General features: G+C 33.1%; 1 protein-coding gene across 2 annotated transcripts in view; it reads right to left on the bottom strand.

Moving 5' to 3' along the window:
* Positions 1-2,821: 2,821 nt before the first annotated feature.
* LOC124353087 (transferrin-like) overlaps positions 2,822-15,031 on the bottom strand; it is a 29,407-nt gene continuing 17,197 nt past the window's right edge. The window contains exons 8-15 of one of the 2 annotated variants that reach the window (XM_046802902.1): positions 14,120-14,277; positions 12,319-12,547; positions 9,534-9,685; positions 7,896-8,084; positions 6,192-6,302; positions 5,036-5,169; positions 4,235-4,393; positions 2,822-3,136 (exon numbers count right to left, since the gene is read on the bottom strand). In XM_046802902.1, the coding sequence (XP_046658858.1) occupies positions 2,963-3,136; positions 4,235-4,393; positions 5,036-5,169; positions 6,192-6,302; positions 7,896-8,084; positions 9,534-9,685; positions 12,319-12,547; positions 14,120-14,277 (1,306 nt within the window). In that variant the 3' untranslated portion in view covers positions 2,822-2,962. The remainder of the gene's footprint in view (positions 3,137-4,234; positions 4,394-5,035; positions 5,170-6,191; positions 6,303-7,895; positions 8,085-9,533; positions 9,686-12,318; positions 12,548-14,119; positions 14,278-15,031) is intronic. The other variant, XM_046802903.1, reaches the window with a different exon arrangement.

Genomic DNA, 15,031 nt, shown 5'->3' with positions numbered 1-15,031 from the left:
GCCTGTTCTATTAGTATTATAGAACACAAGCTCTTTCTGTGGTTTGATAATTGCCCTTCTGCTTGTTACTGTACATAGTACAATCACAATTTATTTCGCCACACTACTGTTGAATCATGAATCGCTATTGCCCGCGACTGACTACGCCAGTCCTGCATATTTTATAAATCAATGCAGTACCTTACATAGAATGTTAAAGAAGATATGTATATTAATTTGGTATACTGTGTTAAAATAATGTATATAGTCAATTTTTATAATTATGTGTTTTTCGTATGTAGTATAATATAAATAATATGTATTTTTAAGTGGTTTGATATATAATATAATGAAATACTAATGTACAGGTGCAGCTACAAAAAAAAATTATATTTGCTTTACTCTTTATATCTCGTTTTTCGATACAATTTATAAGGTATAAATTGATAGGATATAACCGTCCATTTATTTTAAGTAAACAGTAATTCATCAATGAATAATTAAGTTATTTTAAATAATGATTGATTTTAACCCTAGAACTGGCAATGGTTGTTCCTGAAATGCCACAGTATTTTAGATTGATATGTAATGGGTTTTTTAGACAAGTATTTTTACCAATTAACTTACTCCAAATGTAACATATTATACATGATTTGTTGTTTTACTTAAAAAAAATTTTTTACTTTTTTACCAAAATATTCCGTTGCCTAGCAAAGTTCCTGTGTATCAAGTAAGGAATCTGAGATATACATTTTGCTCCAAATGTTATACTTATTTCGTAAATATATAGTTTTTTGCACTTTAAATGCATAAAATTATACTTATAGTAGTTTATAAAAAAATCCGTACCCGTATTTTATTCTACGAGGCACGTCCAGAAAGTAAGTGTACTGGTACTCTCACAGCTGTAGGGAATACTTTTTCGACATGTTGGCAACACTGCCGCGTAGCTTGACTCCTCCCCTTCAAAATGAAAACCAATTCGAGGTTAGTGTGTTGAAAATTCTTGACGCAGTACCATTTCTCGCGAAAAATGTCGATCGTATCTCCCGCCAAGTGGGAAATTCGCGCCGTCATTCGCTACCTCGTTGTGAAGGGAAAGGCTCCGGTTGAAATTTATAATGAGGTGAAAACTGTTTAGACTGCCTCTTAGTTTCATAGTGTAGTGGGTAACCAAAGTTTCGTCTCCAGTAACAATAGATAGAGTAGAGAAAATCATCGCCTTCAAGTTCGTAGCGTTCCAAAAACTCTTTGTAGCTCTGCATTCGATTCAACTTGTGCTGTTCTGTCAGCTGTTTTGGGACCCATCTGGCTATCTCGCAGACAATTTCCGATGTCCGAGAGTTTCTGTGATTGTTTCGTGTATCAGAGATCTGAAGATTTGCGGAAACATCGCAGAAAGTTCATCTAACGTCAATCTGCGATCGTCACGAACCGCAATCTCGATTTTTTTCACAAGTTCGTCAGTCACAATTGAAGGTTTTCCACTCATCTGATCGTCATGATTCAGAATCTAACTAAATAGTTTAATAATGAAATATAAAACAAAACAAACATAACATATACAAAGTATGCAGCAACGACTGATCAAATACGATGAAACAAACGTTGTGTAACATGCGCTACAGCTGTTGCCGTCAGCTGTCTACCGATAGACTAGTGCGGAATAATATTTTACAATGTACAAAGAGAATGCAAAATAAAAGCAAAGACTAACAAAACCGGTATCAATATGTAGATTGATTCTTCTGCTTTACATTGGTGTGAGATAAAACGTGATTGGTTAATAATTACACGTTCACGAGTCATTAAAACAATACATTGCAAATGGACCGCATATGCGGCGATGCCAATTCTGGGAGACCAAATGAGCCGCATATGCGGCGATTGCCAGTTCTAGGGCAATAAATATCTATAAATATCTTTTGTTTATCAATAAATTGATAAACAAATTATATGCAACATATTGTTTTAATATTGCATGGATAGCAACAGCAATGAACTGTTTATGTTTCCGCACAACGGTACAGTGTGCTAGTGTTTCGCATGTAGCTTTAGATAAATTAGTGATAGCTTTATAGTAGATTGCGCATCCTTATAGGGATTGTGTGACAGAAATGTTGTGGGGTAATATTTGTAGATAGTGCTACCATATTATTTTCTAAGGGTTATAATCCAATTAAATCTTCTAGTACTTATTAATGAATTACATAAAATATTTACTTTTTTATTTTCAGAGTTCATTGATATAATACATTTGATACTTTTATATAATATATTTATCACTGTCTCTTTTATTTCTCGCTAGATAGCGTACACCTGAGCTTTTTTATGCTGTAGAGATTTTAACGTAGCCATATCTTCCCATTAGCTTTTATATAATCGAAGGTGGCATGTTTAGGAGGAGTATATATATGACAGTTATCGATTTTGGTTAAGGGGGAGGGGGTGATATCGTAATTGCCCATGAGCGACAGATTTATCCGCCTATGGGCTCCGAGTGTCAAGGCAGAGATGAATAAATTCAGGCTGGGGAATATCTGGACTACGAATGTTGCATGTATGTTATAAAATTTGTGTGTTTTTTTGCTATTTCCAAAAGTTCAGAAATTATTCCAGCCAGTCCTCATATATTTCAGCACTATTCGTGTTATACAAGTGGGTCATGTTTGAATAGGATTTCCAGAGGAGTCTGCATCTCTAAAGTCCCTGTGCAGATAACTCGGAGAAGGTGTTTCAGTAATTTATACCTGATTTCATGCTGGATGTCATTTACTCCTGTACAGAACTACAAATATGTTAATGGGATAACAGAGATTGTGAAGAAATTCTGAGACAAACATTTAACAAAACTCATTTATTACCAAAAATTACTTAGACACAAGAACAGAATTATTAATTATATCAGCAAAATACAATGAAATGGTCATGACAAGGAGGCAGAAGTTGAATGGCAGTGATTTGAACCATCTGAGTCAGTTGGTTAAATTACAAAAGGACTAATAAAGACTGCTATTAAAACAATTATGGAAGGGATTATGGCTACTCCTGAATTTCTTGTCTTCACACATACGCTGTTGATATCTTGAAGTTTCTTGTAGTCATTTACATAGGAATAACCTACGTCATTTGGAAGGACCAATCCTCTAGTTGCATCCTGAAAAAGTCATCCATAGTTTTAAAAATTCTAAAAATCAGACAAAATGCTATCATTAGATTCTAAACTACAGATTATTTACTTTAAAAAAAATTCTATTTATAGATATTTAAAAATCTTCTTTTTTGTTTGTTGGATACAATGGATTTCTTATCTTAACACAGGGAATCTACAGAAAAACCTTTGAAGCCAAAGATCCTTTATATTTTGAGCTCATCTCAAAATTATCAAGTATTAAAACTATGAACATTGTGGTATAAAATTTTAAAGCTAATAACAAAATCAAATCTGCCTAAATATATTGTTATGTGTTATTTATCCAATCGGTATTTTTAACTTGTTTTTGTTTTAAAACAACTCACTTTTTTAGTTGTCTTTACCAAACTACTACTGTACTAAATTTGTATATGCTATAGATATTTTGAGTTTGACCTAGTTTTTTAAGAGCATACTACACAATAAAACCCTCAATAGTAACACAAAACATTACAGAAATTTGGTTTGTAGTTAATGAAAATTGGGCCAGTGGTTCAGGGGTTATAAACTAAGGAAGAGTAAACTATATAAAAATAATCATCATATGCAAATTAAAAATTACTCATCCAATTTCTAAAAGATGAATTTTCCACATAAAAAGTTCAGTTCCTGGCAATTTTCAAAAGTTGAGTAAAAAAGTGTTTCTTAAGTAAAAAGCTAAGGTAAATGAGAAATACATTGTTTCAGAAAACTTAAAACTCTACCAAATTTCACACTGTTTCATTAGCCTTAAAAGAATATTATGTTACATGAAATAGCTGTCATTATACTCTTATTATTATAAGGATGTTTAGACAAGGGCTGTGGGAAGGAAGAAGGATATCGGGTTCTAAATTACTGTTTTAAAATAAATTTCCAATTTAAAGAGTTTTTAATCTTCCCAGTTTGATAAAATAGTAATAGTTATTTTGCTGGGTGTTATTGGTATTGATTTTGGTTTGCTCGTAGTCTATTGTTAAATAACATATTGTTTATTTTTACATTTAACCATATGATTAATTTATCAAAAATTTAAAAAAATCTAAATCGATGTTTTGTTTGTCTACAAATGGTAGGACTTACCTTAAAAAGCAAATCCTTCGTGCCCTGGAATTCTGAATACATGTGGAAGACGCTGTCCATCTTGCTGGGAGATGTGGATCCAAACCACTGGTCCATTTCTAGCAGCAGTTCTGTCAGTTCCGTGTTCCTTGTTTCAGATCTGTCTGCTCGAGCCACAATCTAAACCAAATTTATCTATACAATTTTGAATTAAAAAGTATTTGAAACAAATAAATTAGAAACCTGAACTTTTCTGCAATTATTATTTATCTTCTAATTATCAATCCATGGTATTAAATCATTGACACACACACACACACACACACATATAATTTCAATAAACATTGAATCACAAAAAGTACTTGCTCTGCCAAATTTAATGTTATAATATATAATCTACCTAAAAGATGTAACTGAGCTTTAAGTCAATGCTTTTTGGAGAACCCAATACTTCTTTGGAGTGACAGTTGATCTAAAATTACCGTTTTAACAATCACTTCAACTCGCTCAGTCGATTCAAAATCAAGGATACATAGTAGTATTCCTTATCATAATTAAAAAAATATCAATAGGATCATAAAAGAGTAATATTTATTGGCAATATAAAAAAAGTTCAACCTTGCCTTTGTGTTTTGTGTATCAACAAGTATCTACGGCTTGATAAAAATGTTAGTTTTTTAAGTCAGTTATTAATTTTTTAGAAAAATTCTGACTTTGCCTTGCATTATTGTGAGTATTTCGACAATTGAGTCGTAGTTTTCAATGTATGCAAAATTCCTTGCAATTTTCTAATAATAATTCTGGAATTGAGTAAATAGGAACCTCAGAGCCAACTCCGTATGACAGAGCACAGTTGTTGTCCACATTCAGTCCCACGGACTGCGCCAAAGAACCGTTGCGGCATAGCACACGGTATGCGCTCGGGTCTATGTCCTGTGCCAGCCTTCCATTGCTTCCTAGAAAAATGACATATTTGTTACTATTTATTGTGTTCCATTATTTTTTCTTCAGATAAATTATGTCAGTCAGAAACAGTTAAAGTTTATGGAGGAACAAGAACGTAGCCAGAAAAAAAATTGGGAGGGGAGGGTCCAGACAACTGATATTTTTCCGTAGTGAACAGAGAGTAAGGTCCCAGTTTGTTCCTTTAAAAGTTCTTGGCCCGTTTCTTTGTTGAGAACGATCTTTCAGTAGTAAATGTCAGTAATTATTTAAATAATAATAATTGTTTACTAAAAATGTAATTGAAAAAATTTAACGTTTGGGGGTGTCCGGACCCCTTGGACCCCCTCGCTGGTTACGTCCTTGTGGAGGAAAACTCCCCACCAGATCTTGATTTGTGTCCACCACTCCTTGACAATATTCATAGAACCTTCCCTCCTTAGTACATATTTTATTCCTGTTTACTGATCAGGAAGTAATATTACGATAGAAAATAATTGTTTCTTCCTCAACCTCAATATCTTTAACCTTCAGACCTTGAGTTCAGCCTCAACCCAGCGTCTGTGACAGGAGTTGAGGCTGAATTCGGATTGTCAGTGAGAACGATACGAATGAGCCGGACAGTGGTGCAGGAAATTTTGGACTTCGACTTTACTAACACTATAACTGTATATTTGGTATCGACAATCAGTACAGTAAAAGCATTATAAAACATTACACATTACAAAAAATTACGTAAAAACATTAATTTCAATTTAGCTCTAAGTGGTAAATAAAAAAAGTTCATAACCCAACAAAAGAAATATTGTTACCCCTTTAAGCTACTACCCTTAGATACATGCCTAGTGTGAAATCCAGGCATGGTCCTACAACAAATAATCATATCTTAAGCCAAGATGAAATTTTAAAACTGAATCTAATCAATGAGACTACTAATGAGCAAAGTATAATCATTGATTAGGCCTTTCAAAATTTGCTGATCACATTTTTTTAGTCAAGCTACATTTATATGTATAAAAATCATATATAAACCAACCTTGGAGTTGCCTGTAATCCACAAATGCAATGTTTCCAAAGCCATTGGCAAGGCAACGTAAGGCTCCCAAATCACCATAGTACACACTGCTGGAGGTTGTGGAACATGAGTCTGAAACACATTAGTTAATTATTAGTTTTCAGTTCATCTTGAGTTCTAATACCAATTATTTTTTAATAAATATTAGAAATAGTGTATTAAAGAGGTACATTATTCATAACTTAATCATCAATAATTATTTTGTTTCCAAATCATAATAATTTTGACTTTGAAATTCAAAGGCAGACACTAGTGAAGATAAATTTGTATTTTATTTAACAACCTGTGCAATTTGTGATATATGATTAAAAATTCCTAATCTGATTTTTTGTGTCAGTGGTTGAACAATTCTTAAATTATGTTCATATGCTGTAAATTTAATAAAATATCTATTTAGTCAGCTTATTTTGTTTATATTTGCATACAGTTTATACCAATTCCTTATTTGGCTTACAGTTTGGTGGATAAACAAAAAAAGGAGTACCACCCAAATCCATCTGGATATATTATGATTGTATTTATGAATATTGTCAATAGAATATCAACTAATTTGTTCTTCACGGTTATAAATTAGCTTAAAGTATGCCTAAGCATAAAACAATTAATGTGCATTTGCAGCCAATCAGCACTTCCAGATAGTACGGAGCTGAATATATATATATATATATATATATATATATATATATATGTATACAGGCAATATTATATACAGGGGTGCTGAAAAGTCCCGGGACGGTCTAATAACTTTTGAACTAATTGCAATATAAGAACCAAAATTTACATCAAGCTTTTGCTCATATAAAGCTATTATTTTATGTATTTTACCATGATATCCTGCTTATGGGTCACCAAACCCGCGCATCATTAATAAAGTTATTCTTTCTCTCTCGGAAAGCGCCATAGCAAAATAAACTAGCACTACTGAAACTACTTGCAAAATTAGGGCTTGAAGACTTCTAAGTGACTGAGTTGATAAAACAACTGTATCTGTCAGCTGGCAATTTCATTGTTGTCTTTTTGGTCTTGTTTGCTCCAGCTGATTACCTTCCAGATAAGGAAGGTAATAACCTTACCTGCTGATAAGGAATTTCCAGATAAACAATGCGATATCAGCGTTCTACAATCAATTGGGATATTGTCAGCAAACTAAAGGCAAACACTTTGAACATTTGTTATAACTGTTTTGGTAAGTTATTTCAAGTAAAAGAAGTAAAATAAAAGATAAGTGTCTCAGTTTTCTCTAACAACCAGAATGTTTGCATTTGAAAGATTCTGCATTTTATAATCTTTGAGTGTCCGCCATTTTGTAATGCGTTAACTGTTTTTACGTCAGATTTTCGCCAAAATGTTTCTAATTAAAAGAGCTTTAATTTGATGTACGACTCGACCTATGCTTCTATTTAAGAATTTTTCACCAACCCCTAGCGGGACGTCCCCCATAAGCAGGATATCATGGTGAAATACATAAAATAATAGCTTTATATGAGCAAAAGCTTGATGTAAATTTTGATTCTTATATTGTAATTAGTTCAAAAGTTATTAGACCGTCCCGGGACTTTTCAGCACCCCTGTATATTGCCTGTAATCTTACTCACTTCAGAAGAGATAAAGTGGAGAAAAAAGCAAAAAATTGCATTACCCGGAGAATTATAATGAGACAATTACCAGAGCTGTTGTGAGTACTGCAGACTGAGCAGAGTTTTGCTGGGACGACGCCAGAGCCACGGGTGTGCTCTATGTCTTTGGCTCCTGGGGCACAAGCTCCACCGAAGAAACTGCCCATGGCTGCTGCGTGTGGACACATCCTTGCCAGCTGGCGGTTCTCAATCAGTGTTGCCACCGTTGAAATCCAGGCTAGAAGAAAAACAGACATTTTGAACAACATCACCACACTTCAACTCTAGAAGTCTTCAATTTCAAATTATAGCCAATATTTAGTATTGAATTGAAAATGGTTACCAGATGCTTCTATTTACCAAAGTGATCTTTCTTTTACAGCAATAAGTATTGATGTGCAAGGCATATTATGGTATTATAAATTAAAAAACCGAACATAGTAAAATTAAGGTGATGCAATTGGTTCTTAATAGGATTGACAAACAAAAATTTAGATTTTTTCAATCCTAGAGACAGGGAAATATTTTTTTCATTACACAAGAAATTGTAAGCATTTAAAGTAGTGTCTTGAAATCAAGAACACGGAAAAAACAGTTGAAGATAAGTGTTTATGAGTATGAAATATAACTGTTGGGAATAATATATACAAATTAATTTTCTTGTTATAATATTTTTATAAAAAACATCATCTTGTATATTCATATTGAATTTAAAATATTTGTATTCCATATTCCAAGTATATCCATACTTAAATCAGTAATTCACTGAAATCATATAATTCTCATGTCATAACTCATATTTCATAAAATACATACCCACTGTAACAAAATCATATCCTTAATTTCAGCCATTTTCCTTTGGCCTTGTCTAAAAACTACCCAAAGTTATTCCTTTCCATGCCTATAATTGCTCTTATAGTGATAAAACAATTTCTATTTTTACTGTCTTCAGAAACAGTCACCTCAAGGGGCTTCAACTCTGAAGCTTTAAGAAAGTGAACTCCCTAAAATCAATCACACCACCTTATGCTTTAAAATCTTGTGAAATCTCATTATTCAAAAAATTAGTTAACTTGTTTGTTTGGTTGTGGTGAATGTTCAAGAGCTAGATTTACTATAGCCATCTTGATTTTTGCACCACAACAATTATGCCTTTTCCTATCCACTTCCTAACTAAATTTGAAAAGCAACCATCATACACTGGTGCCAAATACTGGAACATCCTATCTGATGAAATAAAAAAATTATAGCTCCCACCATAAGATGTTTCACAAACATAAACAAAGAAAACAAACAGCAAGAAAGAAGACAGCATGAAATTATCTAAAAGTTGGCAACCTGTGATAAAGAAACCAAATTTATATAACTGGTTGGTTGTTAGTTAAGCTTCAGCCAATCCTGATAAAGTTCTGCCCCTTCAACTAACCTGTATGACTGCTTATTAACGGGGATTTTAGTTTAACTTTTGTTCACTGAAGATGACTCTGTTGAGTAAGGTCAAAATATTTCAAGAAGTTGATTGTGTAAGCAATATTTCAACACAGTGTGAATCGGAAGACTTTGATATTAGACTCTGGCCACAAAAGCCTAATATTCAATATTAGTTGTTATAATTTTTTTGTTAACGCATGGATACATTTTTTTTATGTAGTACAAGCACACTAAATAAATCTTATCCTCTGCTCACCGAGTCCTCCAAATTCTGGGAAGCAAGCTTTCTTCTGCCTGATGTTCTGCCAGCTCTTGATCTGCTTGTCGGAACTGTTGATGATGGCGAGAATCTGGTAGTTTGCGTTTAGCCCACTGTCCAAGTACGCTAATGGTGACAAGTTGAAAGATCTGAAATCACCAGTTTTGATACGTTATTAAAGTTATATAAAGTTGAGTGAATATTTAAATTTACTCTGGTTTTCCGTGCAATAAATTTTTTTTTTTTTCGATTTGTCTTCAGATGATATCATATAACGCAAAAAGATAGTTAATTTGATAACTAACTGTACTGAATTGCTAGATGAAATAAAATTCTGCGGCTACGAAGTAAATAAGCGCAAAGAAGTCAATGGAAAAATGTGGTTTATGTTCATGTTCATGATGAGGAAAACCTGTGTTACACTTAGCCTAAAAGGACCTTAGCACTTCCATCATCTTAGAGTGATAGAATATTCATGATAGATAAGGACCACTCCTGCCAAGATTCCATAATGATGGATAGCAGGCAGTATAACTCAGCCATATTACCGTGGAAGATCAGAAGGCTAGATCTGTCAAAGCGGGCAAGAGAGATAATACTCTCTCGTGTTTAGCTTGAAAAAAAATCCTTAATGTAAAGGGAGCCCCACCCACTCCAATAGTCATCCTTCCCAGTAAACTAAACCTACTCGTATCAACTATCTCTTATTACCCCAACATGTCAACATTTGTTGTTAGTGATATACTGCTCCTGTATACCCATTAGGTTGACCAAATTTAAGTGACAACCAAATTTTGGTAATCAGAACTATACTCTCCTAGGGATAGTTTGTGGTTCATGTTATAACTTGTTTGTTTGCGAGATCATAGTCACGCACTGTGAAACACAATGTAAAGCTAGGACTAACCAAAATGAACAATCTTGGATCAACGGGCTTAAGAGTCAGCTTGTGAACACATCATTTATCACACCACACTAAGTCACAATCAGTTGGTTTTGACACGCTTTTTGTTGTGTTGTTGATGTTCATTCACAATTTTACCGACCATGGGTTGTAAAAAGCAATCAATGGGATTGTTCTGCTCCCAATCAAAAAAGATGTTAGGCCTAAATTAGAGTTCTTGAGAAAAAAATATTTCAGAGATTTTTTCGGCTTCAATAAATTCCAATAAGATTCCCAGTTTATTTCCGGTGTGCTAAATTCCCTGATTTTAAATTCAAGTGGTAACTTGATACACTAAGATAATACTGTTTGGATGTTGGCAAAGGCTATGGCAAGGATATACTTCTCAAATTGTTAACTTGTTAACCCTTTTAGCGCCAACATCCTGTTATCCGGACGTCTAAAAAACTATGTATAAACGTCCTCTTTTATGGACGTTCTAAAAACTACACCGAAAATGCCATAAAAAAAAAATAAACATTTTATTTATTTAGAAAAAATTTCTTATTTATAAACATATGGTTTTACATAAAACTATGATTATAGTATGTATGTATAAGATTTTATTGTTGAGAAGTATGGTTTCACTTGACATGAATCATATTCATATGGAAATCATACACTGGATACATTACATGTTTTTCAATTTTCTAAATTAGTTCTAAGAAAAACAACAATTCACATGTCTTATGCAACGTTCAGTCACAGCGCAGTGGACATAGTGCTTTCTCTGAATTTTGGTGTCTGAAGACCATCAATGTTTTGGTGGCACTGTCAAGAAAAGACTTCTTCTACGTTGCAATATGTATGAACAACACATATCTTCCTAATGACATGATCGTGTAAGGAATTGATGTGCAGTGAACAAAACAATCGATAAGTTGTGATTGTTAGTTAAGCTTATAATGTCTGCCACGTACAATAGGAAATCTTGTTTTATGGTAAGTCTTCAAAATCTTTATGGCATATAAGACAGCTAATAAATATATAAAGTCTTGACACATAATATGCATGACACTTTGTATATATATATTATTGTTTACTGGATGTGAAAGCAAATCTGCAAAATTATACTATTAGAGAAACCATATACACTTATAAAACTAGAAAAAGTACATGTCAGAGCTGCCAAGGACCAGGCTTGAAAAAACAAAAGGTAGTCATATCTATATAACACTAAACTATTAAATAAATTACCAAAAGGACGATGGATTGTAAATATAAATAGGTTTAAAAGAGTTGTAAGCAAATGGCTTAAAGAAAAGGCATTTTACTCTGTGAATGAATATTTGGCCTGTGATATTAGTTCCTTAAGTTTTTAATTTTATCTTGTCAAGTTTTAACTTTTGTTTTTATAGTTTTGAGATTTTAAGTTTTAACCACCTGATTTACAAATTTTAAATATTTATATTGTTACATTTTTCATTGGGTTTTAATTGTATATGTCCTTTGTGTTTCTTGTTCAATTTGTTTTTGATTATTTAACCCTATAATACTTTAATTATTTCTTAAATAATTTCCTACGAACACTCTCTATTTATACCAGTTAGTAGTTTTGTAAGTTCTTATGTCTTTTGCAACGTTCCTGTTAATTTTAAAATAAGTCTCTAGTTCTAAAATTATTATTCTTTAAGTATTACTGCCCAATCAATAGTTTGACAAACTCTATTGTAACTTTTTATGTTGCTTAATAAAGACATCTTGAATCTTAATACTTGAAGGAACTGGCTTTACTCAATACTATTAAATTCAGGAATATAAAATACTGTAACTTAAGAAGATATGGGATATCACGGCAGCAAAAGTGTAAGTAGATGTGTATGTATTATGGCTACTGACTTGCGGACTATGTAGCCATATTCGGTGTCGACAGTTACAATGTTGGCGATGCCGTCACGCACGTGTCCCCAGCACTCAAAGTTGCTCTTGGCTTCCACACAGTCAATCGATGGCTGTATCCCATGGGTCTGCACAGCCGCCTTGAGCCATTCGCACTTCTGCTTCTCCGTCTTCTCTACGGTACACCACTTCACACTTCCCGAGCATGCCTGTCGAGTCTCCCCACCTACTGCAAGTCACATGTCAGTGCATCAGCGCCTCCTTGATACTTTCAATTACCTCTTCATTACAAAATAAATAAAACAGAAATTCCCAGTTTACCATAAGATTTTATTTTTAACAACTGTTTATCCGCATTTTCCTTTATACTTGTTCATGTACTTCTTGACAATAGTAATAGCCCAATTTATCGTGCTTGAATCCACCACAATTTCATGAAAATGTAATCTAAGTATAAGCCCCTTAACACTGCTGAGCAGTTCAGTTTGATGTTTTTAAACACTTCTGGAATGAGAAAAAGTACGAGTATGTGTACCTATTCTTCTACTTCTTGATTATTGAGAAAACAAGATTTTTCCGGACATTTGCCATCGTTCAGTGATACAAAAAACAACACTCTGTTTCGAGATCTGCAATCTGATCTCTCCTTCAGGTAAATAAATTAAATTCAAGGTAAAATGTCCTGAAAAATCCTGTTTCCTCCACAATCCTTCCATCGTCATAAACAAACTTCAAACAAAGTCTTGATTGGTAACAAGAATACCATTAAATTATAGATTCAACTGAATGAAGTTTAAATTTTCAGTGCTCTTAGTTAAACTAATTAGTCAAAACTGTATTTTAGAACCAACCATCAAAGTACGGTCAGGATTACAGATAATACAAGAACCAAGAGGTTGTGCTTTATCTATTTAATGATGAAAGATTATGATAAGTATAGTACTTGAGTGGCATGATCAGTAGCCACCACATCATGGCAAAGGCTGATAAAGAATAAAATGACATTGCTCCATGCTTATGATCACAAGTTTTAGATATAATCTCCAAGCAAAATTTTGAATTATACTTTAAGATTTCACTACATTCCCCATGTTATCTTCAGTTCAGCTTATGAATTGACGTGTTTCCACCAGTTTTAGTAATTCTGTAATGTTAACAAAACTAAAAAAAAACTAATGGTTCTAAACATTAGTCGTATTTGGAACTGTATCTCTCGATTATATTGTAGACCTTTCAAATTCAAAACAACTTTATTCATATAATTTGTACAATAACATTTAAAATTATACAAATAAAGAACGGCATCAGTAATATTTTATTTAAAATATTTTTATATTTCCATAAATTCTTCATATGAATATAAAACTTTATTGGTTAAAATATATTTTAAGATTTCTTTTGAACATAAATTATTTTCTATACTGAATAAGTCTTTTGGAATTTTATTTATAAACTTAATTCCTGCCGAGCTTGGTTTTTTGTAATGAAATTCCAACGAGTGTTTATGTACTGCCAACTTGCTTGGTTTTTATTTCGAGTAAAGTAGTCGTGACTTGACCCTAATTGACGTAAACAGTTAAAATTCCCAATTTAGAAAAATAATCTTTCACAGAATCCTGGTCCTTTAAATTTAGTATTATTCTAATTGCCTTTTTTTGAAGTTGCAGAATGCTTTGCAGATTTTTATTTGCAGTGGCCCCATACAACTTGTTTGATTTCCTTCCTTGTTTAATTTCTCTATTGAGTCCAACTCTAAGATGAGTACAGCAAAAATCTGCTTGTAAGATATAAGGATACTGACTCTGGCGAACGAAGTTGGAGAGTAGAGAGCTGACGCTGTTGATGACATGGTCAGGCTCCATCATGAGATCCCACAAGGCCTCCTGCCAGGCTGGGAGATCTATGGGCTGGTTTACTAGCCAAGAGAGCAGCAGGGGTTGCAGTGTGTTTGCAATGTCTCTACAAAACAATAAGAAAATAATAAGATTAGTTTGTTAGGTTGTGAAGTGCCAGTATCACCTGTAAGCACCATGGGCATATCTAGGATGACACTTTCAATAACATGAAGCCTCTCGAATATCAAGTTGTCTTGTCAGATGCTGCCTAACAAGCTATCTTCCTGATGAAGTTCCGAATTCACTGGGTATTTCCAAACAACCAAGGCAATATACTAACCCTACACTGCAAATCTATCTAAAAGAATAGAAGAGGACCCAATTGTAAGTAAAATAAGAAGAGAATAATAAGAGAATAATATTGTACAAATTTAGAAGCTATCTTCTTCTTCAGATGTCAAATAATAAAGCATAAGCTTATGCAAAAAGTAAACTAAACAATACAATACAATAGTGGTGAATACCTTTAAATCAAAGTTAACAACGAAATATTGGAACATAAAAAAATAAACATACATGAGCTCCTTAACATGTCAGGAAAAGCAAAAATGTAAAACCTAGAAACAACACAAATGTGCAGAGTTCATATGCGATTGTTTTGTATGTACAACTTTTTTGGTTAAATTTGACTTTTAGTGTGTTCATCAATGTTGAAGTGGATTAAATAAATACTCATGTATCGACTAGTTTACTTTTTGCATGTTCCAACTTGTTCTTTAGTATTTGACACCTGAAAGGGAAATTGAATTCCAGTCCCTGGAACGTTATGTTTCATTTATTAACACTTAATGATGGCAAATGTCCGTAATCCTCTTATC

The sequence above is a fragment of the Homalodisca vitripennis genome, chromosome 1 (genome assembly GCF_021130785.1).
Source record: "Homalodisca vitripennis isolate AUS2020 chromosome 1, UT_GWSS_2.1, whole genome shotgun sequence".
Taxonomy (NCBI): domain Eukaryota; kingdom Metazoa; phylum Arthropoda; class Insecta; order Hemiptera; family Cicadellidae; genus Homalodisca; species Homalodisca vitripennis.
This window is presented reverse-complemented; position numbering and strand designations above follow the sequence as displayed.